This window comes from Leptonychotes weddellii, chromosome 4 (assembly GCF_054177405.1).
Source record: "Leptonychotes weddellii isolate Sample4059 chromosome 4, ASM5417740v2, whole genome shotgun sequence".
NCBI classification, from domain to species: Eukaryota; Metazoa; Chordata; class Mammalia; order Carnivora; family Phocidae; genus Leptonychotes; species Leptonychotes weddellii.
In genome coordinates, this window is record NC_138372.1 from 147,689,993 (window position 1) to 147,714,352 (window position 24,360).

Below are 24,360 nucleotides of genomic sequence, written 5' to 3' on the forward strand. Positions count from 1 at the left end.
AGAGAGTAAAGTATCTTAGTGAGAGAAGGTCCCGGAAATATGGAAAATTTCTGACAGAACTCCTTAATATGTCATGGACTCATATTGTTTTAGACAAGTGTTTGTGTACTTCAGTCTAATCATCATTAAAAGAGGTAATCAGTCATAAAATTAACAATTGAGTAACAGGCCATAAAGGATTAAAAAGTAAAGTACCCAGAAGCACTTTAGCTGAAGGCCCCTCTATCTTAAGTGTGAGGGAGGCAGTTAGGAGGAGCCTTTAGAACAAAGGAGAACATAAAAATGTGGTTAGTTTGTTCCCTGAAAGGACTTCCCTGAAGGTGACCCTACTAAAAGGTGAGTCTTCTAGTTAACTTATAACATATATTCTGAAGCTCTTCTTTCTCTCACATATAGGCTTGAAACTCTCCAAATGTATCATTCCAAAAGTATGGGAACAGACTCCCCAACAGGGTGTGAAACCTAAGAGGAGAGACCGATGCTCAGTGAAGCCTCATGGCCACAGCGACTAGCAGCGCGTGACAGGGAGATGTGCACAGGGACAAGCCACATTGTAGCAAAAGCAGCAGAGTATGGAGTGGGCAAAATGCAGGGAAAAAATAAGGGGAGATCAATGGTAGAGAAAAAGAGATGTAGAAATCTGCCCAAAGCAGAAAGCAGTGTAGGATAGAGGAAAAAGAGAGAGAGAGAGCAAGAGCACGAACTTTTGAACAAAGAACTACTAATAATATTAGTAGCAAATATTTGAATTAATAAAGAGAAATTTAACAGTAAAAGGAATAATAAGTTAGTGGTCTAAACCTTACAACTTTGTCATATCCATGTACTTCTTATATTAAATTAATAATTTTCTTTAAATAGATTCACTTATATTTTAACTTCAATGACTTTTTTAGACTTGCCCTAAATAAAAATATCTATGAAGTAATAGTGTTTATGTACTACTTATATTTTTTCCCCAAAATGCCTAAAAATAAATATGTAGCTTTTGAAATGTAATAAAGGCTTACACATTCAACAACTAAAATAAGATTGTGTACCTCCAGGTATAAAGGCAACACAATTTAAGATAGACCTCTATAAAAGACAGTAACTAAGCTTGCCTGAACCAGGGAAACTGGAATATATACAAAACAGAAAGGAGATCAAGGCCAGACAAGGTATTTTGAAAGTCCCATTCATTCATTCACTCATTCATCATTCACTCATTTGTATTTCAGTCATGCAGCAAACAACTGTGTGTCAGGTATGTGTCTGTGTGGTCTTTGTATTACTTTTACCAATTAACATTTATTGAATATTTCCTATGTGCCAGGAACTATGAGAAAAGTCCCTTGGATTATTTTATATAACTCAAAAAAATCCAGCCACATATGTACTATTAATATAGATAAGAACATTGATGTGTAGAGAATTTAAATAATTTGCCTATGTGGGGCCAAGACAGACCATCCCAAGATGGACCACTTGGCATTATCTTAAATAAATATTACTTAAGAGATAACCTGTACAAAAAGGACATTCAGACCCTTCTCTGTCCCCCTGAAAGCAGGAAATAAATCTCCCACATGAAAGGTACCTTCCCTGTACCAGAAGGTAAAGAGATATCCTTATCGCCAGAGATGGGAAATTTAGAGCCAAGGAGACTGTGTAAATAACGCTTGTTATTTTTTTTTTCTTATTTTTTTTTACTAATTTACTATTGTGGTCCAAATTCTGTTTAGAATTTCTTACCAATTGAAGCTCCCAAGGTTTTCTTTGTCCTGTCAATTCCTCAAAGAATCTTTGCATAAAAAGTATATAAACTATCTGCCTTGCTCATTTCTTTAGGTTTCAATTATTGGGCCTCTTTGTGCATGTAATAAAACTTTGGTTTTTTTCTCCTGTTAATCTGTCTCATATATGGTTTCTGCTATATATAAGATACTCTGCTAGGTGCTGAAATTAAAAAACAAATACATATGACATTTTCTCTGCCCTCAAGAGACCCACACTCTACAAGGAAGACGGGTATAGCTAACACGCAGGACAAGCACATGCTTGAGCAGGATAGGCAGTCTGGAAACACAGGGAAGAGACAGATAACATCCTAGGGACATTAGGGAAGAGTTCTTGAAGGTGATTTTGTCAGAAGTGAATTTAGATTTAAAAAAATGAATAGAAGATAAGGGGAGTTGGACAGAGAGAGCAGAGACAGGAAGTGAAAATACAAATGTGTGTGAGGGAAAGTCAAGTAGTTCTTTGTTTTGGAAGCTTATAGTTCGTGGAGGAGTAAGGAAAGGACTTTTTGGTTTTATGCAGTGGTTACTGCTTTTGAAGACTTAAACCTTAGTGGGCACCCAGGGAACTTGTTAAAATGCAGATTTCCAGGGGTGCCTGGGTGACTCAGTTGTTTAGCGTCTGCCTTCGGCTCAGGTCATGATACCAGGGTCCTGGGATCGAGCTCCCGCATCGGGCTCCCTGCTCTGCGGGAAGCCTGCTTCTCCCTCTCCCACTCCCCCTGCTTGTGTTCCCTCTCTCTCTATGTCTCTCTCTGTCAAATAAATAAATAAAATCTTTAAAAAAAATGCAGATTTCCAGAATGCACATCTAGTTATAAGGTGGGATCCAGAAAGCTGCGCTGTTAACAATTCCCTCACCCCCACCCTGGCCTCACAGGCCATTTTGCTGCTGTTGGCCCATAGACCACACTGACAAAACCTAAGGTATGGCTGGTCTGTAGCTTCAGGATTCCCCTGGATAATATCTCAGGTTCCTGAGATAAATAAGTGATTTGCATCTGTTAGTGAAATACAGATTGCTGTCTCTAAACCAACCAACCCCCATCTTTAACAATAAAAACAGGGCACATATTATAAATATAAAGTAGACATAGTTCATTTATCTACTTTTATTTTTCTAAGGTCTGAAGAAAGTCTGTTATAAATAATTTGCGTTGGAGTGCTGACTCATTTCTGTGTTACTTTAAGTAGAAGGGACAAATTCAAAATACCCACTATGTTTTAAGACCTATATGAAAGAGTCAAAAGTGCTTTAGACTTTATTCAGATAAAATTCCCTTGAATAAAAATGCTAAGGAATTCTAGTGTTCCACAGCAGGAGATGCTCTTTCATCTGAGAAGTGGCAGTTAGGTGCTCAGAGGGTAGTTGGGGATCGGAAGAGCTGAGTTTGATCTCAGGAGTTTGGCTATAAGTGAATTTAAAAGTGAGCGTTCTAACATTTCGCCTTTCTGGGGAGCTGTGCATGGATAAAATCCAGATACCATCTCAGGGATTATCAAACAATGAGGGTTCCATCCCTGCCCCCCCTTTTTTAACTTTCTTTATCAATATAGGTGTGGTAAGTAATCACTGACTCTCTTTAACCGCAGCACACTGGATGATTTTTCAAAGAAAATTATGAGAAATATATTGGGTCTGAATCTACGATAAAAAGAGGAAGCTAGAAACACACAAATTAAAGGGCCAGGGTTACAGAGAAACAATCACAGCTCTGTACCTTCTTTAATCTCCATAACCCCTTCAACCCTTCTCCCAGACTCAGTTCCACAGAGAGTGGGAGCAAAACCCTGCAGATTGCTACTACATCAGTTTCCCTGTGGTAGCCCTCCAGGAGAATGGAATTTAATACTATGTAAACATTTAATTAAAAGTGGGGTTTATTTTTAGATGTATGCACATTCTCTCAATGAGAACCACAAATAAATTCTGATCTATGCATCAGCTTGTTACTCTAATTGCTCCCTCAGAAGAACTCCCTCCAAAGAAAATGCAATATCTGTGAATGAGAAGGGTTTCCTATCCTTTGAGGCTAACTGAGTTCAAGAGAAAATCTCTTATCCTCAAAGGAAAAGTTCATCAGGCATGTGGATCTAGCCTTACCTCCAAACAGTTCTCCAGGGACTTCAGTCCTATCCTATTCACTCAAGGAATTTTCTCAGATACCCCATTAGAGAGTAGGAAGGAGAATAAGCCATGGTTATGCAGGGTGTTCTCTGCTGAGGGCAAGGAAGTTCTTGCTTGAGTAAGCATTTTATGGTACATTCTGAAATTGATGGAACAAAAACAGAAATGGCTTTCCCTTCTTTCCTTCCTTTCTTCCTTTCTTTCTTCCTTCCTTCCTTCCTTCCTTCCTTCCTTCCTTCCTTCCTTCCTTCCTTCTTTTCCCTTCTTCCCTTCTTCCTTCCTTCTAATTACTGCCTTCAAAAATGCACTGCCAAATCTCCATCTCCTTAAATAAAAGTTGGGCAGATCCTCTAACGTTCTCATCACTTTCAGTATTAAAAAACTTGGTCCAGTCCAAAGCAAAATTATTATCTTATCTTCTCCACACATCTACCCAAGGTGCGTCCTTGAGCAATGGCCTGAGAGGCTTAGAGAATGGGGAGGAGGGTGCTGATGGAGGACTAGCACTTGCTGATGATTCATTCCTCCATTCACTTCAGCACTTAGAATAGTCTCCCCCTCATTTTCTCTCCTTCCTCTTCCTTTTAGGTCCTTTTGCCTGTGGTCTGTTAGGGCTGGGATGGGATAGATGGTATTGTCAGTCCTTTCCTGGCTATTGCTATATCCCTCATTACCCTGACTCTTCCTTGATGCCTTCCACTTGTCAGATATGGAAAATATTTGTTCTCTATGAGAATAAATGAGTCCTTTGGAAAGGCCAAGAGTGGGGAAAGGTGGCTTCTCACTGTTTAATTCTCTGTTATCAGAGAAGCTCAACCTCTTCCAGTCACCTCCTCGCTCCCATCCCTGGCAGTATACCCTATGGTCTCAGGTTGTTGGGTTTCCTTCACTTGGTGGTGAAGCTCAGGTACCTTCTTTGGTATTCATTTGATGCATAGGAAATTGACATCACTGACTTGCCAAATTGTTTGAACTAGACAATTTTCCTTCTTTTCAATCGGTCAATTTTCTTCCTCTTGCTCAATCAGCACAGAGGACAGACCAGCAAGTACCACACTGTATAATCAGATATCTACCTGAGGATTCTCGTTTCTCTTTCTCCCAGGCAACTCCATACTTTATGAGGGATTCTTCTAAAGCCCTCCCCCTCAACTTGGCTTGAAGAGAAAAAGACTAGTATCCTCCTTCTTAGAGGGAGATAAAAAAACTGAACAACTTTGACTTCAGGGGTTTCAGATAGATTGACAGACAGGTAGGTAGATGATAGATAGATCGATAGATAGATGAATAGATCAATAGATAGATCAATAGATCTTGATTTCCCTTTTTTTGCTGCTTATATAAATTGGAAGTGGGGTGCCTGAGGTTATGATTGAGAGAGATGAATCAGTTAGAGCATACTTAATTAGCCATGAAGGGGGTATCTGGACTTCAATTTATTATTGTTATTATTTTATAGAGTGGGTATTGAGACTTCTTTCTCCTTAGCTGGGCGTCTAAGTTGCCAATACCAGAGCTACAAGAAAATTATCCTCTATACCTTGTTTGTCATTCATTTTGCTCCTAAAGATTTTCTTGTCAGCCAGGGAAGCTACAATGATAATATTATTAAATATTATGAGTCTCCACAAGGAAGGGGAACTTTTCTTTCAGTTAGTCTTAACTTGGTGTCTTAATTAAATCAACAGCTTTGAGCCAATAGCATACATCTGACTCTTCCAATGTATTTCATTAAATGTAATCCTCTTTATCTATAAAGCAGTTCAATGAATGTATTATACCCTAATTATATTCAAGAACATGACCATATAATCCAGAAGGCCAATATTCTATTTCCATTTTTGTTGAAGGGATTGCTTTAGATCAAGGAGGGCATTGCTAGCTACAGCACAGAGAGCAGGGGAGATAAAACCCAGGTACAAATAAGGAGACATGCTGATAGTGCACATGCATCAGAACCCTTCTGAGTCCCAGTGGAGAAATGACTATGAAGAAATTAATCAATGGACACAGGTGAATGGGACAACAAATAATTTCTACAGAATTGAATAGGGACAAGGGCAGAAACAGTGAGACCAGTTGGGAAGTTGTTGCAGTAATTTGGGCCAGAGATAATGGTTGCTGTGACCAGGATGTCAGCAGTGGAGGAAGTAAGAACTAGATGAGTTTTGAACATATTTCAAAGGTAGAACTAACACATTTTTTTTTTCTGATGGATTGTGTATGGTTATTAACAGACAGAAAGGAATCAGAAATTACTCCAAGAAATTTGGTCTGAATTACTGGAAGAATGGAGCTATTAATGATGATGGTGAAAGTCTGTGACAGTAGCAGGTTTGGAGTGACAGAGGGAGAGCAGATCAGTTTTGGACAGGTTAAGTTTGAGATGCCTATTAAACATCAATGTGGAGATGTTGAGTAGGAAGTTGAATATATGAGTCTGGGCTTCAGGGCAAAGAACTAGGCTAGTGATGTAAATTTGAGAGACATCAGCACATAGATATTATTTAAAGTTAGAGACGATGACAGTTACCCATAGAATGAGTGGAAATAGAGAGGAGGAAAATATTCAAGACCTAGCTCTGGAACATACAGATATCATCGAGATGAGAAACCAGGAAGAGAGACTAAAATGAGCTTGAGTGGTATATTTAATAAAATGAAATTTAATAAAGTATATAATTTTTAGACTAACATTTTTTCCACAGTTAAATAATTATAACTTTAAAGTATTAAGAAACATTTGATTTTAAAAAGTAAATGGTATGTACTTCAGGTTTTATAACAAAATATTGAATACATTTTAACTCAACTCTCATTTTTGGTCTGTAAATAAATCCTTCTCATCTTTCAGTCTACATAAGTCGAGTTCAGTAGCTTTAAAAAAGTGACATTCACCAATGAATAATAAATCCTCATACCCAGGAACAGTTTCCTTCTATGACTGCAACAAAGATAGGAGACTTAATTTATGTCCAACTGTCTTGCTTTCTAAAACAGAAAACTCTAGATGACTTAGCACTCACTGCTTGACACCTAGAAAGAGAACTTTCTTGTTTTATTTTAAGTCTCATGGCATGGTATCTCTTTCAAGTTCTTTTGGGATTCGTTGGCTGGTTTATTACTGACAAATACAGAAGCAGGCATTCATAAAGTAGAAATGCAACCCAGAGAATAGCTTGAAAAGATATGTCAAAAACTTGATCTTTCTCCTTTTTCATTTTTTTAAACTAATGCATAATTTCTTATAATGAGGTAGAGAACTGTATTTACCAACCTTCCAAGGAGATAAAATCTCAACTGAAACTATTAGAATGGGATGAACTAATCTTTCCTGAGAGCAGAGCATAGTAGAATGAATAGGTCTTGTGTTAGTCTAAGGGTTAAATGTGGAGGAAAGGGGCTACATACATGTCAGCAAGGGCATGGGGCTGAGACAGGGAAAATAGGAAGGTAGAGAACAGCTTAGTGATGACAGGACTGTGTGTGTAAGCATGAGAGAGAGATATGATGATGATGGTGATGATGATTTTTACATGTAACCATTCCCTCGAATGGGAGGATGGGGGAAGAGATGGCTTAGGAAGGTATTTGGGAAGCTTTCTATTTACTGTACTGCATAAAATGTTCATATCTTAACTCTTAAAGAAAAACAAAGCAAACAACCTGTTATTTATTAATGCTTCCTGAATAACTTGGATAGTTCCTGAGTCCACCTGAATCAAATCATACCACACAATTGAGCCATATGAGCACCTAAATTCTTAGAAAAAAAAAATGTAGTACCAAAAGGTGAAAAAGAATCAGACATGAGCACAATACCAATGTGAAGCCAAAACAACATTATAGACACTATTCTAGATTGAAATGACAACTTGGGGGAGAGTGCTCTATTCACAGAATAGGATGTTCCAGCCTAGACTCTAGGTGCTAGAGGATTGGACTTGAACAGTGTTACACAAATTCACAAATAGGAGGAACTCAAAACATTTTTTCATGGTATAGCTATCTGGAGAGTGATTCTTAGGTGAGTCCAACCAATTTCTTGAGACATTGGAGTGCTTTCTCAAAATGGAGAGGTTGATATATACTTTCTGACCTGCTCTATTGGCCTGGCACACTCCCCAAGGGATTGATTGCTACTACTGGATTTCAAATTAAAGTGACCTTTGTAATCGCTAGTTCAAGCCATTTTCCTCTTGGAAAATGCCCTTTTCTAGTGTGCATGAAGGAACTGTGAGGGCTAATGGGAACACTGTCATCAGCTGTCAATGATACCATTCTTGTGTTATTTATTATTATTATTATTGATGTCAAAAAGAGAAGTGTTTATTTTGTAACCATCTCTCTATAAAAAGTGAGAAATCACATCTCCCCCTTAGGAGGGCAGCTTGTTCTATTTAGCCCAACTAATTTGCTTCTGTAATTGCCTTGCTCCTGTAAGCATTTGGGGTTATGACTCCTGATCTATAGCAATGGGCATTAGGTATTATTTGTGGACACAGATCCATCAAAACCTCCATCTAATGGCAGTCAGGCTCACCACCCTGGAGAATATGAATATCCAGATGAATCTGAGCTGAGTGCAAATGCTGGAACAGCATTTTCTGGGTATGTGATAAATTCATTATAAAGGGTTAAAAGCAAGACATCCACTAGGCAAAGATACGAACAGATGGGAGGATCAGAAGTAACAAGTTCACATCAGAGTGGACTTATAGCCAATTGACCAAATGACCACACGCATAAACCCTACTACAAAGGGACTCATGAATCTAATGATGCTCAGATCATTTGAGGTACGGACAATAAGGCAGGTATGTCTCAGCACTTTGGAGCTGGCATTTGGACAGGCAGAATATGGTGGTCAGAGACCAGTGAGTTTCCCAAAGCCCAATAAGGAAACCTCTCTGATTCAAATATTATACCTTGAATTTTGTCTTCTGTATAGCAGAATATTCAGAATGTTCACAAGGAACATTCCAGAAACTAGAAATGCTCTGGGATTTTACCAAGAAAAAGATTCTAGGATTTGAGAGTTAGGGATGGCTCCAGTTTGCATTGCTTGGTACAGTGAAGGAAATCCAGTTGCACACTACTCCCTTGAGAAAAAGAATGAAGGGAAAGCAACATCTTACCCATATTTCAGAAGATACATTCATACATCCAGGTGAAGAGAGAAATAAATCTAAACACAGTAATGTTGTGCTCCTTTTCCCCCTTTTCCAAATTTCCAAGCACCTAGGCTGGTAGAAAGGACTTTGAAGGAAACAGGGCAAGGCTCACAATGCCCTCAGGGGCCCCTGAGAGAAATTCTGATTGTATTAGGAGAAAGAAAGAAGGTATATGGAAAGAAGAAAATCCAAGGGAAAATACTCCAAAAAGAAAACTGCACTTCCTGAGGGTTGAATTTAGTGAGGAGGCTTACAGTTGCCCAACAGGGGTTTGGGCTGTGTGGAAAAATAAATGAATGTGAGGCCAGAGGGGTCTTGAGGGGACCACAGGGCAAAAGGGGGAAAGTGTTTATGCAGCTGTTATGAGAGGGAAACTGGTGGAGACAGAGGAAGAGGATTTTTAGGAAGCTTTCATGGCACCTCATGAAAATCCCTATGTCAGACCATTAAAGTAGACCTATGATAACCATCTACACTATTCACTGCGGTAAGATATATCTTTGAAGGAGACACCATGCAGAGACTGGCCCTAGATACAGCCAGTTATATTCAGGTGACAGTCTAAGTGTAAGTGAAGAAGTCATTGATCGTCACTAAACTGAGTTAGGCGAACAGTTTGTAGAATTCAAAGTGAATGATTTCAATGCTGATTACAGTAATTAATGTATTTTGTTTTCCATTAGCAAAACTGAAAGACTGCAAGGCTTTAGAATGCCTCTAATTTTTCTTCCTCATGAGGAAATTTGATCAACCCATTCTAGAGAAAGAGGTTCAAATTTTCACAAAGATAGCCTAAATCTATCCTTAGTTAATACATCAGTGGTGAACTTCGGGTCAGTGAATAAAATGTATAACCCATTTATGTCCAACAATTGCATTTAAGCTACCTGAAATGAATCCAAGTTCAGCTGTGGGATCATAGAACTGCAACAAATTATGATCTCATTTCTCTCTTTCCTCTCACCAATCCTTATTCAAGGACCAAGACTGATAAAACATTTCCTTTCACTTTTTTCAAAGATGTTCCACAGTTTTAGGGTTGAAGACTGGTTGACACGGGTGGATTACTAATTTGCCAATATGCCTAAACTTCTAGACAATCGCAGTCGACGGGGGTGGGTTGTGGAGGGAGAGGGCAATCTTTAAAGAGGTTGAAGCTTTGTGTCTTGTTATCGAAACATTTTGTACCGACTTCCCTTGCTCTATAAATCCTGACTGAAACAAGCAACTACCCACTTTCTAACATGGCAATCCATACATCCGAGCAACTTTTAACAATGCATTTAATTGTGGAACATTTTGTGTTAACAAGCTAAAATATAAATAGCTATCTGTATTAATCAGAACATACACATGTACGTATTTCATCCATATAAAATATTTAATATGATGATAAAAAAAATTTAGCTAAAACATCAAGTCTGTATTGAAGGCCGTAATAGTGCCCTAAAAGATAAATTGCAAGAAATAATAAGCAAAACTTTTCTGTCAAAATATGGAAAGTCTAAAGGACAAAGAAGACAAGCAGAGAGGGCTCTCAGACATGGTTCTTTGTGTCAATGGGAAGGGCTGCATGGCAGCTTGGGGATGGTGGAGGGAGAAGGGTGATTAAAAACAGATCAACAACAACCCCAAAAAAACACATTAGGAAAGAAGTTTTCCTCAGCTAGTCTCAGGCTTTTGTTGTTTACATCTAAGTAGAATTGAGGCAAAACTAAAACTAAAGGAAATCTTTACAAACCTTAATTACAGTCTCAGAAACTAAACTGGCCAGAGTGAGTTACACAGGAGTTGACAGCAGTCTGCTTTATTGGGTGGAAACTGCCTTGTGACATGGCCTGGGATATGGCAGGTGACCTGGCAAGCACCACAGTAAGATCGCTTCCAGCCCACTCCGATTCTGCCTTCCCTGTCTCCAACCTTATTCTTAGTCATGTTCCCACGTTGGGGTTAGATCCAGAAATTGGTAGGTGAGCCAAGTGTATGTAACTTCACTCATACACGCAGAAAAACATATTCTTTTCCTTTGGAAACTTCACAAAGCTCTCTTTAGGATGCCTCGAGAGCCTATTGGCCTGTACCAAATTAGAATTTGGAAGATTTGTTTCACCCTTTTTTGAAAGTTAAAAACCATTCCTTTTTCACAGTGAAAAAAATCTCGCTAAAATTGCTCTCAAATTAAGCAGTGATTCATAAAATGATTTGTTGATGTCCAGCTCATTATTTTTACCTCCCCATTCAGCTAGGAAACAAGCTCCTTCTAAACCAACGCCAAGTTAAGCAGGGGAGGATCCAACCAGACTCAAATGCCCAGAGATGGTCACTGGACTGTATACAGCTCCCGGGGCAGCAGAGAGAGAGGCTCGGATCATGTCACTTCTGGGTTGGAGTGTCTTTCTGCTGGCCACAGGATAATTTTAAACCATTTAGCATCATTTACAAAGCAGGCCATCCTCTGCACCCCGCTGGTTATTCATCAAACCTCTGGCCCTCTGTCCTCCACTCAGTACATCGAACCAGTAACATTCCTTCTGCCTGAAATGAAATTTCTCCCATCTCCTACTTTTCCTTCAAATACTAATGTAGGCTTTCCTGACCAATTCCCCAAATTTGGGTCAGGAACTATGGTTAAAAAAATGAGTGAGCTCAGGGGCAAAGTATAATGGGAAGCAAAAATGAACATTACTTTCCGTTTTTCTTTTTTTTTATTTCAGCCCTTTATTGTGAAACTCCATCATGTTTTTTTTTTTAACATAATAGCATAGTCATAGCCATTGCCAGGGTAGCTTCTACTAAGCCCATAACATTGGAGGTTTGGAAAAAAACCCATGAAGTCATCTAGTTCAGCCCCCTGATATTACAAATGAGAAAGCGATTAGAAGAGGAGGGAGGAGCTAATTGAAGGGGCTAATAGGAAAACATAACTGCGTGGTCTGAAAATGTTTAACTCAACGAATGGCAGCATTTATAGGTAATGCTGTATTAGTCAATGAAGTCTGTTATATTTCTGAGAATTATCTATTAAATATTCTCTATTTATCAGCTAGAAATTTAAAAAAAAAAAAAACAGAAAAAAGTTTCCCTTATGAGTTTGGACACAGGTAAAAAGAAAAATTAGGAAAGCGAAAAAAACAAGAAACTATTTAAAAATCATCACTTACTGAATGGAGCACTGGGTGTTATATGCAAACAATGAATCATGGAACACTACATCAAAATAAATAAATTAATTAATTAAAATGCAAAAAAAAAATCATCACCTAATCATTACATGGTGATCTGTTAAAAGGTGTTTCATGGCTCTGGTCAATCTATCTATTCCTTAGTAAAAGTTCTTCTATATCTTTTTAAATAAAATAACTGTGTAGCCTTGGGTACTGGAGTGGAAGGAGAAAAGCAGAATACAGAATGTTAATTCCTATTGTGACAATTCTTTTTTTTTAAGATTTTATTTATTTATTTATTTGAGGGAGAGAGGACTAGAGTGAGCACGAGAGAGAAAGGGAGAGAGAGAGAGAGAACTCGCACCATTGGGAAGAGAAGCAAAAAGGAGAGGGAGAAGCAGGCTCCCTGCTGATTAGGGAGCCAGACTCCAGGATCGCTCCCAGGACCCTGGGATCATGACCCTAACCAAAGGCGGAAACAACCGACTGAGCAACCCAGGTGCCCTGTATTGTGACAATTCTAAATGAAAGCTCCACATGTCATACACACATTCCTATAGATTCTAAATTGAAACACTATACTTGGTATATTTTATTTTTTAGGTAGGCTCATCCTTTCTTTTTACCAACATAATTTGTGACTTTATATGAATGTATATAGTCAAAGATATAAACTTTCAAGCATTGCATACACACACACCACCACATAAACACATACGCAAATTACATACATGTATATATTGCCCTGAACTTTCTTGACTACATCTTATTGAGCAAATCAAAATTGAAAAAAAAAAAAAGTGTTTAGCAAACTATGCCCACAAAAATTATACATTTTAAATAATGGCTGCTCCAGCATAAATTTATTTATTTCAATTAATCATTGTTAACACATTTTTTTAAAGATTTATTTATTTGAGAGAGAGAGGGCAAGCGAGTGCTGGAGGGAGGGACAGAAAGAGAGAGAGAGAGAATCTCAGGCAAACTCTCCGCTAAGTATGGAGCCTGGCACAGGGCTTGATCTCACAACCCTGAGATGATGACCTGAGCTGAAACCAGGAGTCGCACGCTCAACCAACTGAGCCACCAAGGTGCCCCGTTGTTAACACGTTTTTGAAAATTAAATGCTTATACTGTGAATAGTTAAAATACCATGAAAAAGGATGACTAGAAACTATAAAGTATACTAAACTACAACTCTGTAAAGAGAATTTGTACATACAACCAAGATTTACCATTTATTAATGTATATCTTTTGATAAGAGCTCTTTTTTAAAAGGGGACTTCTAAAAAGGTTTCTAAAAAATTATTTTAACATGAAACACTAAGTGTAATTTGTTTAACTATATACATTTAATGTACAGTATTAAGTCGTATTTTAAGATAAAGTTTACAACAGTCCTGGTAAACGATGCACTCCCTGCGATGGTTTCCATTGTGTAATGATGATGGGGTTATAGTTTTAACTCGCCATGGCACTTACCTCCACATCTTGGAATGGGTCCACTCCACATTACTTTTCCATCCATAAGGATACACGTAATTGTTTCTGTTCCCTGGGTTTTAATAAATCCTTCTTCACAAATAACTGAAATTGAACTTCCTAATTGAAAGTTGTCCCCAAACCGCCGTGCATTGATTGGTATTCCAGGATCAGGACACTCATTATGTCCAAATGCTTGAGAAGAGCAAACAAACAAAAAACACACAAACAAGCAGTATGAGACGGACTCTTATATACTTGGGGTGAGAAAAACTGATTTTAAAAAAGGTTATGTTTATTTCTAGAAAAGCCTTTATTTATTAAAAAAAAAAAAATATATATATATATATAGAATTGGAGGCTCTCCTTTGACCCTACCTGTTTGCCTGTGATGTAAATAGGTGTGATTGTTTTAAAATATGAATTATACTCAGTGCACTGGGTGTTATACACAACTAATGAATCATTGAACACCACCTCAAAAACTAATCATGTACTATATGATGGCTAACTGAACATAATAAAAAAATAAATAAAAATATGAATTATATACTCTAAGATTAAACTTCAAAATAGAATTGTTTCTGCCTATTTCTGGAGATCATTAGGCGTAGACTATGTAAAAATTACCAGTATATACCAGCCAGAATTCCAATTATTCTGAATACAGAGCAGGTTGACATCTCATTGCAAACTTTTCTTGTGATTCACTCTTTGGAATGGAGAAACAGTCTTGTGAGGTTATAGTGAAAGGTTCCAAACTGGTATGAAAGTCTTAAAATTTCTTTATAATTTTCCATTTGTCATCTATTTTCTGCCATCTAGGAAAAGGGAAGGGAGCTAACTATTGCAATTACCATGTTTCAGGAAGTGATAAGAGCTTTGGAAATGTTATAATCTCATTTAACATTTAGCGCTCTAAAGAGTAACATGAGATTCAGAAAAAGATAAGTAGCTGGCCTCAGGTCACAGAGATAGGATTGAAATGTATCCCTTGCTCTGACTAAATTTTTTCTCAACAACATTTTATGTTGGGTTTTTTGTCTCAGGTCTCAAAAGAATGTGAGTTCTTGAGTTCAGGGCCACTTTCTTATTTTATTTTGTGTCTCCCAGGATTATATTTAGCCTAGCCTTAGCAAGTAGCATAACTGTAGGGACAACGTGCATATTTTAATCTCTCAAAATTATAGATTACATGAGCCCTCCAAATTTCTCTCTTTATTCATCTGGATGGCCAAGTATGTACCATAAATATTTAAATTAGCACAATATAAATGGAAGAACATTTAAAATAGCAAAGTCTGAACGTGTAAAACATAGTTTATGAGGTATTTACAATTATTATTATATTCATGCTACATAAGTACATGAAGTTATTTTAAACTCACTAATCATCCCTTTGACATTGTTCATAAATTATAAAACTTTTATTATTCATCCTCCTCATTTTTAAGTTTGGCAGTACAGAAGAATACTAAGGTAACTTCTAAAATATATAAAATATATTTTGTAGGTATATATATTTTTCTAATTATTGTTTTTTTTTGTGCTAAAAAACACCCAAAAACCTCAACTGATTAAGCCTTGTGGTTCCTATATATAATGCCTGACAGGTATTTATTTCAGAAAAATGTAATTTTAGCAGAAAAATTAAATATAAGAATTTGCATATGATGTATTAAATTATTTACTGAGAAACAGAACAAGAGACAAGGAGACATATTTCCATAATACCCTGAAGGTACCATAAACATTAAAGTTAAAAATAATACACGTTTAAGATAAAATAAAAATTATAGATGGGTAAGTGCATATATATATCTATCTTTATACATATATATGAAATATTTTTCAAAGGACTTTCAGATAAAGCAACTATTTTATACAGCAGTCTGTATGACACGTCAAGCTAATTTAACTTTAATGATGTGCAATTACATGTTGACAACTTCACCACCAGTGACACTTTGAAAAGGCAATAACTGCTTTTTGTTACTTATTGTCAAAACTCAGCACTGGATGGGAGGGGGTGGAGGTTAGAGATGACTTTCTTTTTTTTTTAAAGAGCAAGAAACTATAATCATATTGTTATATGACACAAATATTAACTCATCAAGTTGGTCAGTATCTGACAGAATGTGGTAGCTTCAAGGAAAAAAAAAACAAGAAAAGTCACCAGTATTCTATGGCTTTAGGAAATGTTTGCAAACAGAAGCATTAGTATATAAGTGTATTAACGTACTATTTTCTCTTTCATATGATTCCTCTTTTTGCTATCTTTATACCTTTTTTTCAGAAAAATACAAAAAATATGAGTGACAGACAATAGTTAAATAATCTTAAAGAAATCTCAAAATTAAGCAACATAATAAATACAATTAAATAAGATGCTAAGGCAATAGTTCAGAAGGCAACTAAACAATGACAGTTAATGCTTATTGAGCGTTTACTAGGTATCATATACTCTATGCTAAATTATTTACACGCATCATCTAATTGATTCCTTACAGAAACCCAAATATGGTTTTTTGTTTTTTTTAAAGATTTTATTTCTTTTTTGACAGAGAGAGAGCACAAGCAGGGGGAGAGGCAGAGGCAGAGGGAGAAGCAGACTCCCCGCTGAGCAGGGAGCCCGACATGGGGCTCGATCCCAGGACCCTGGAATCACGACCCAAGCCGAAGGCAGCTGCTTAACCGACTGAGCCACCCAGGCGCCCCCCAAATATGGTTTTACTGATCAGAACACTGAGGCTCATTTATTAAACCTAAAAATGGAGCAGAGCCAAGATCTGAAGTTGCATAGTTTCACTATAGAGATGACACTCTTAATCTCTAAGGTGCTTTTCCCCCATGGTGGCTTTGCTAAGTCAGCTCAGCGGTCTGCTGCCCCTAAGTTAATGATTGCCTGCTCTGTAATGTTTCTGCAGCCTTGTGAATTTTGTCTTTGGAATTATAACTCTGTGCTTTCATTATTTGTTTAAGATCCCCTATGTGCTTATGAATATTTTGTTTTTTATTTTTTTTTAAGATTTTATTTTTAGATAAACTCTACACCCAACATGGGGCTCAAAACTGCAACCCCAAGATCAAGAGTCGCATGCTCCACTGACAGAGCTAGCCAGGTGCCCCGGTTTATGAATATTTTGAAAGAAAGATGTATCTCCTTTATATGTTTGCATACCAATAATGGAGCAAAGTATATGATATACAGTAGGTTTGATCTTATGCTTATAAGATTTAATAGAATGAACTAATATATTGGCTGCTATCATAATATTTGAAACATATTTTCTTAATATCAGGCTTCTCACAAACAGAGAAATGACACAATAGGGAGTAAAATATGGTTGGAAATCAAGAACTAAATGACTATCCCTGGCATAATTTTACATATATATGATTTGTTCAAGTTTCCTTTTCTGTGGAGGAAGAGAGCTGGTTTACGTGATTCCTTCTAGCTCTACGTTGTAGAAATACATTATATTAAAAAGATAAACTTACTGTTATAAGTGATGTTAAAGCCACGTCCCGACATTGAGTGGTCTGCTTGAAATTCCAATCGCAGAATATGACTATTACTAGTAAGATGGGAAGGCACCTCAGCCCCAGTAAAGGTTCCAAGAATTGGGGAGTCTGGAGAGTCACCATCTTTAACGGCAAGGAAGTCAAACTGAGATTCCAGATCAAAGTCATTAAAAGAAAGATGTATCCGGCTCCCTGGATCAGAGATTATTGTCCAGATGCAGTTTAAATTATTTCCATACCCTTCTGGGTAATCAGGAGAAAGCACTGTTCCCATTGGTGCCGTAAAGTTAGACAGACAAGGAACTGTTGAAATAAGGTTTTAAAATACAATAAATGTTCAAAAGTAATATTATACCTTATTTTGCCACATCCTTATTATACTTTATCCTTATTTACTTATTATACTTTATCCTTATTATACCTTATTTTGCCACAACTATGATAATCAATTAGCAGTTTGAAAAAAAATTAAACAATGTAACTTATAAAACAGAAAAAAAAATGTTACCATTTTCACATATTAGAAAAGGCAACTGTTACTTTGGATGACCATATGCTTTAATAAGCACAAAAATGTCATGCATAGGGAGTAATAGAGGCAATTTATTTTGACATTTATCATATTTGTGTTAGAGTTCTATACAAAGTTTTTGTTTCTGTGCTTAAGAAAGAAGATTGGTAAAATATTTAGAGATTTCCATATAAAGCAATAATGCTTGGGAAATGATTGAAGACAAAAAATATTATGCGGATATTAACAGGGCTGGGATGTTGTAGCCCAGACAAAACTTGGAGGGAGGTTGGTGACTAGGCAAGTTTCATTCCTACTATGGCCATGAGATGCTCTCATAGTTTAAAACACAGATAAGAAGACAAATTAGCTTTTATAGCTATCACCACTAGTTGCTAATCCTGGAAAGACAAACTTCCACACCTTACTAAAATGAAGTCTCTCCCTGCCCCTGCTTGACACCTCCCCTCAGTTTTCCTCTAGCTTTTAAAAACATCTGAGCTAAAGGATCACACAGGACATTTAGGAAGCAGAAAAAGGGTAAAGAAACAAAAGTAAATGGTCTTTTTACAGAGAAGAAATCATAGTTAAAATAATGATGTATTTTCTTCCAGTGGCTTTCATTACATAATTTTGACAAAATCAAATTCATTTAATTTTTCACCAAATTTTATTTACAAAGAGTATGAACTTTAAGCCTGAAAAATAGTTTGCTAAATTTCTGCCTGGAAAAGTTGTATTAACTTATACTGAAATATAATTTATATATTAGAGCATACAATACCTCTACCAGCATAAACTATTATGATTATTTGACCTTTCTTATACGATAAGAGAAATGACATATTATTAATTTGCCCTTCTTTGCCTACTAGCAAAGTGGAAGATTTCTCCATTTTCTCTCTTTTTCAATTATAGGCTCATGAACTCTGATCATTTAAGATTATGAATGCTATTCAATATTATGATTAATATAATATTCATACATTATTTTGTTAATAATTTTACTATAATTTGATTATTAAAAATAATCATTTCTTTTGATTTTTTTATATTGCTTTTAAGTTTAGATCTTTTATTAACATTCAGAAATAAGACCAGTATCTATTTCTCTATCTACAGAAATATAAAGACAAAAATACAACCATATCTATATATATGTGTGTAAAATATGTAACATATGTAAAAGAATGACAGGAATTATATATATAATCAATTGTTTATTACTATATATGTATTTTTTTTTATCATTTTAAACACAATTTCTAACCTAAGTTTGCTTCTTCTACATGGAATGATGTTAGGAGTTAACACCAGGTCTTAGAAACTGATAGCCATTGGGCTGGATCCAGACTGCAAATGTGTCTGGTGCAATTTTTTCTTATGCCTGTACAAAAATTTGAAATCACATTTCAAAATCATCCTATTTTACATCTGAGGGGGAAAAATCCAGAGTTCTAGCTTCTTTGAAAAAGCTAATGCGCTCCAGCTCCCTACCTACCACTTCCATCATGGGTGCACACATACCTAGTCCTTTTTTTTTTTTTTTTTTTAAGATTTTATTTACTTATTTGACAGAGAGAGACATAATGAGAGCAGAAACACAAGCAGGGGGAGTAGGAGAGGGAGAAGCAGGCTTCCCACAGAGCAGGGAGCCCAATGTGGGACTTGATCCCAGGACCCTGGGATCATGACCTGAGCCGAAGGCAGACGCTTAAGGACTGAGCCACCCAGGCGCCCACACATACCTAGTCCTGTTCCCTTCACACTTTGACCTGCCTGCATCCTGCAATCATTTGATTCTACTGTCCTTTACCTAAAGGCAGGTTCAGCAAACTTCTTCTGTAAAGGGACAGACGGTAACATGGTCTCTTTTGCAACTACTTAACTCTGCCACAGCAGCAGGACATCAGCCATGTGCAATAGGTAAATAAAAGTACAGTTACATTCCAATAAAACTTTATTTGCTAAACTAGGCTTCAGGCTAAATTTGTCCCAAAGACCTTATTTTGCTAATCCCTGATCTAAATGATCCCTACTTCCGGGCAAGGGATGACCAAGGTCTATCATGCTAATCTCCCATCTCAAATAAATAGGTCAATGCCGGTATAGTACTCTAAACCCTTTGTTATATTAGATGCAATTTTTAACGTAACTTCCTTTGACCCAGTGTTATATTTCTGTGAGTACCACACTAATTTTATGGTAGCAATTTAATATTATACTTTGATATCCACATAAGCACTTTTCTTTTAAAAAATTCTCACATTGATTCTATTGTTGCCTGTTTTTTTTGTTTGTTTGTTTTTAACCTAGCTGCATGTCAACACATTCCCAAAGAATGTGTGTTCCCGGAGAAATTATGTTAGGACTTTTATTGAAATTTCAAAGCAATTTCTATATAATTCACATATTTATTTAGTTAGTTAGTTTTTAAAGATTTTATTTACTTATTTGAGAGAGAGAGAGCGTGCACGCAGAGGGAGAGAGAGGGAGTAGCAGACTCGGCGCCGAGGAGAGAGCCCAACATGGGACTTGATCCCAGGACCCTGGGATCATGCATGACCTGAGCCGAAGGCAGACGCTTAACCGACAGAGCCACCTAGGTGCCCCTAATTCACATATTTATTATAATATAATAATATAATGTGTTCTAATTCAGGAACAGGGCATCTATCGCTATGTTTTTTTCATAAAATTTCCTTTTCTGAATAAGTTTGTAATTTTCTACAGGTTATTTGGATTTATGTAAGAATTATTTCTACATATTTTATCATTTTATTTTTCTGAATAAATTAGCTTTCCATTACATTTTCAAATTAGCTATTGTTGGTATATAGGAAGCTATTAATTGCTACCTATTTATCATATACCAAGTTGCAGGGCTTAATTACTTTTAAAGTAGTAAAAAAATAAAAAAGTGTCTTCTAGATTTTCAAGAGTTTAAATTTGTTTTAGTCAGCATTATTTTAAATATTGTATTAAATGTATTTTAGCATCCCTTAAAATGACTTTAAAATAGTTTCATTTTTGATGTGATATATTACATTCATAGATTCTCCAATATCACACAACGTTGTCTCCTTGGAAGAATACTTAGAACGAAAGATCTTCGAGTGAAGTCTTTGGAAGTATTACTAACTTTAGATAATGCTAAAAGAATCCAATCAAACTCTCCTAATACATTTTCTTTTCTCACAGCAGGAACTTCACAAGGTGATCTTGGTTAGGGATGAGCACTGGCCCTAGAAGGAGAGGGTTCTATTGAGGGGCTCTATGCACTCTTCCTTTCCTACATTCCCTGAAGAGCCAGCAATACATATTTTGATTAGGGAAATTTCTGCCACATTCAAAAAATACCCACTTTACTAAAACATAAGATTAGGTATCGTGGCAATATGTATCTAGACACTATACTGAGAAACAGTAGTACTTACTTGATATTTGGTTCTTTTCTCCTTCTTTTTAACTATGCAAAAATACATATTAGAAAATCACCTCTAGTCTCTTTAAAAGTTCTGTTACTTTTTAAAAATGTTAAATAATTTTAAGATGTTAAATAAGCAACAGTCTGAATAAAGGAAAATATATGTTTTGCAGCATATATTGTAACTCAGATGAAATGTAGGTCTTGAAAAATGCTTTTTTTTTTTAAACCAGTTAAATATTGAAGTAAAGTTTGTGCCTTTGTAGGGAATGAAGGGTTTCACAAATGAAAAACATTGTAAGTTGGATACAGATGAAAAATCTTATATTTGAAAACCATAAAATTATTTTTATTTTCATGAATATTGGCTTTATATGTTACCATTTGTGAGTAGTCAAAGCCCAGATGCAAAATTTTCAATATTGCACCTATATCTGGTAAGTTGCATGTGTTGGTATTTAACTGAAACTAAAAGTGTATCAATAGATAATACAAATTATATTTTTGTTGTAGTTAAATTGCAGTGTTTTAATGTATTTGAAGAAATACATTTTTTTAATCCAAGCATACTGTATATCATAAACATTAATGAATTTTTTTTCTGTGCAATATAAATAAATGGCACATGAGTATGCATTAGTGTGAGCATCTACAAGCAAAAAATAAGTTAATGCATTATACATAGAATATAAGCTTTAAATATTTTAAGAGCTTTTGATTGAAAATAAGCATATACTATCTTGTTAAAATAAATAAATGAGTCTACTAGAATTAGCTCAGATGTATAATTTCCATAAGAAGTATGCTATCTATAAAGTATAAAATGCCACCAACAAAACGTTATAAGAACACATATCTTATCACACATATCATCTGCAATTACCAAGTGAACTATGTTAACTTTATTTAAATCTTTAATGAAATTTATAATTTGGCATAAGCACACTTGTTAAAGATAGTATCACAAAGTGCTACTCGTTCAAAAATAATTACACGGTTCCAGCTCTTTGCAATTAATTACAAAAGCAATTATATGCAAGGACAGGGTGACATATGCTATCTGAAAGCAAAGCATTTGGTACTCACAGATACAGATGGGTATGTTTGCAGACCATTGGTTATTCTCTTGACAAACAATGGATTTCTCTCCAATTAATTCAAACCCAAACTGGCATTCGAACCTTAAAACATCACGATTAGAAAATCCATCGCCTTCTCTAATTCCATATAAGGGTGTACCAGGATCACCACAACTTTCTTTCTCAATTTCTGCAAAAAATAGAAGATACAAGTCACCGTCCAAGGGTTTGAGGCACAAGATATCCATATGACCTGTTTAGTAGAGGTACACTCTCTATATCTGAGATATTTCAGAACAAAAAAGATGAGTATGTTTTCCAACCTTAATTTTTTTTCTTTTGCTACTCTTATGACTATAATTTGATGACATGATCTTTAGAAAACAACTAATGCAGTTCTCTCATTTAGTAGATGGAGAAGCTGGGGTCATCAGAGCACATGTTAGTGGTTGTGCCCTAACAGAACAATTATGACAAAATTTCAATCTTTTGTCTGCAGTACACACACACACACACGCATGCGCGCACACACACACACACACATCTATGTATTTTCCCCAAACCCCCAAAACATTTCTTATTTTTGTTATCTGTAAATGATACAGTAAATCCTTAGGTCATGACAAGGTTGTGAGCTACTGTTGTCCGCCTCAGTTTTCCTACAGCAGTCAGTGAATACCTTTCCCGTAGGATCTGCCACTCTCCCTGACACTTGCTGGTTGAATTATTTCCCCACCTACACCTGCCAAAAAAACTCTTTAGGGCAGGAATCAATTTTGCATTCCAAATTACCCAGATGTGTTCCTCCAAAAATGTTTTTATATGAATTAAATTGAAAAAGGTTGAAAAAATTCTCTTAAGAGCACATGAAAGCACTCTTTCAGCTGACATTCAAAGAAACTCCAAATGTCTAGGATCTTCATTGTGAAGCTAAGAATGTCAGTAGCAAGTTATTGTGGTAGTTATTTTGGTTTTTAAGTCACATGAAATCACATTAATACAGCTGTCCTCAAACTACAGCAAAAAAATTAAAATTAAAATTAAAAGATAAATTTTGAGATAAAGTTACGGCCTCTATCCTGATATTCCAACAACCACACATTCCTGGTTTTTCTGTAATCTACCAGCACCAATTTGGTGTAGTCTCTCCAGTTCTTTCCCCATGCTTTTATAATTATACATAGGCATATATAATACAAAATATTATAAACATCTGTATTTATGTAAATATAAAACTCCTCTCTTCAACTATGTAGTATTGTTTTACATATGTATTATATTTATATTGTAGTATACTGTCATTGTTATTCTATAACTTGCTCTTTTTCTAACCAAACAATAATTTTGGATTTATTTTTGAACACCCTTGTATTTTCAGCAGAAACCACAGCTGGTTATAATGATTCCTTTAATAGACTGGATTTGATATTTTATTTTTATCTATGCCATAGTGACTTTAGTCTACACATTTTTTTTCCTCATGCAGTTCCTATCCAGACTTAATATCAGAGAAAGAAATTTGTAATTTTGCAACTTTCACTAGTCTTCAGGCGAGTTTGTATAATAGGAAACCTAGATCCTTGAGTGTTAGAACTTGCCAAAAGAATGCTGGCTGAGTCTGGTATAATTTTGAGGAATATCTGACTACCATTTTAATCTCTTCTAAAATTATTTTTCTATTGAAGACATTTTTAGGGGGGTGGAGGAGAAAAGGGCAATACTGGCAACTTATATATGTTAGAGAAGGGACATATTCCAAGATTTGCCAGTTAAGTGGGTTAGTTGTAATAGGATTGTGCTATAGGATTTTTTTTTTTTTAAGATTTTATTTATTTTTTTGACAGAGAGAGACATAGTGAGAGCAGGAACACAAGCAGGGGGAGCGGGAGAGGGAGAAGCAGGCTTCCCGCAGAGCAGGGAGCCCGATATGGGACTCCATCCCAGGGATCATGACCTGAGCTGAAGGCGGACGCTTAACGACTGAGCCACCCAGGCGCCCAGGATTTTTAAGTATCTCTTTATAAATAATGTCACAAATCTCACTCTTAATGCTATTTACTTGTGATTAGTCTTTCAGTTTTCTTTGCTTAT

The 24,360-nt window shown here is 36.0% G+C and overlaps 1 protein-coding gene across 2 annotated transcripts in view; it reads right to left on the minus strand.

Annotated features, from left to right (window-relative positions):
* The window catches only part of CSMD3 (CUB and Sushi multiple domains 3), a 1,160,890-nt gene that overhangs the window by 394,879 nt on the left and 741,651 nt on the right, over positions 1–24,360 (minus strand). For both annotated transcript variants that reach the window (XM_081816413.1, XM_081816412.1), the window contains 3 exons: positions 22,277–22,459; positions 17,229–17,555; positions 13,728–13,922 (listed from right to left, as the gene is read on the minus strand). In XM_081816413.1, the coding sequence (XP_081672539.1) occupies positions 13,728–13,922; positions 17,229–17,555; positions 22,277–22,459 (705 nt within the window). The remainder of the gene's footprint in view (positions 1–13,727; positions 13,923–17,228; positions 17,556–22,276; positions 22,460–24,360) is intronic.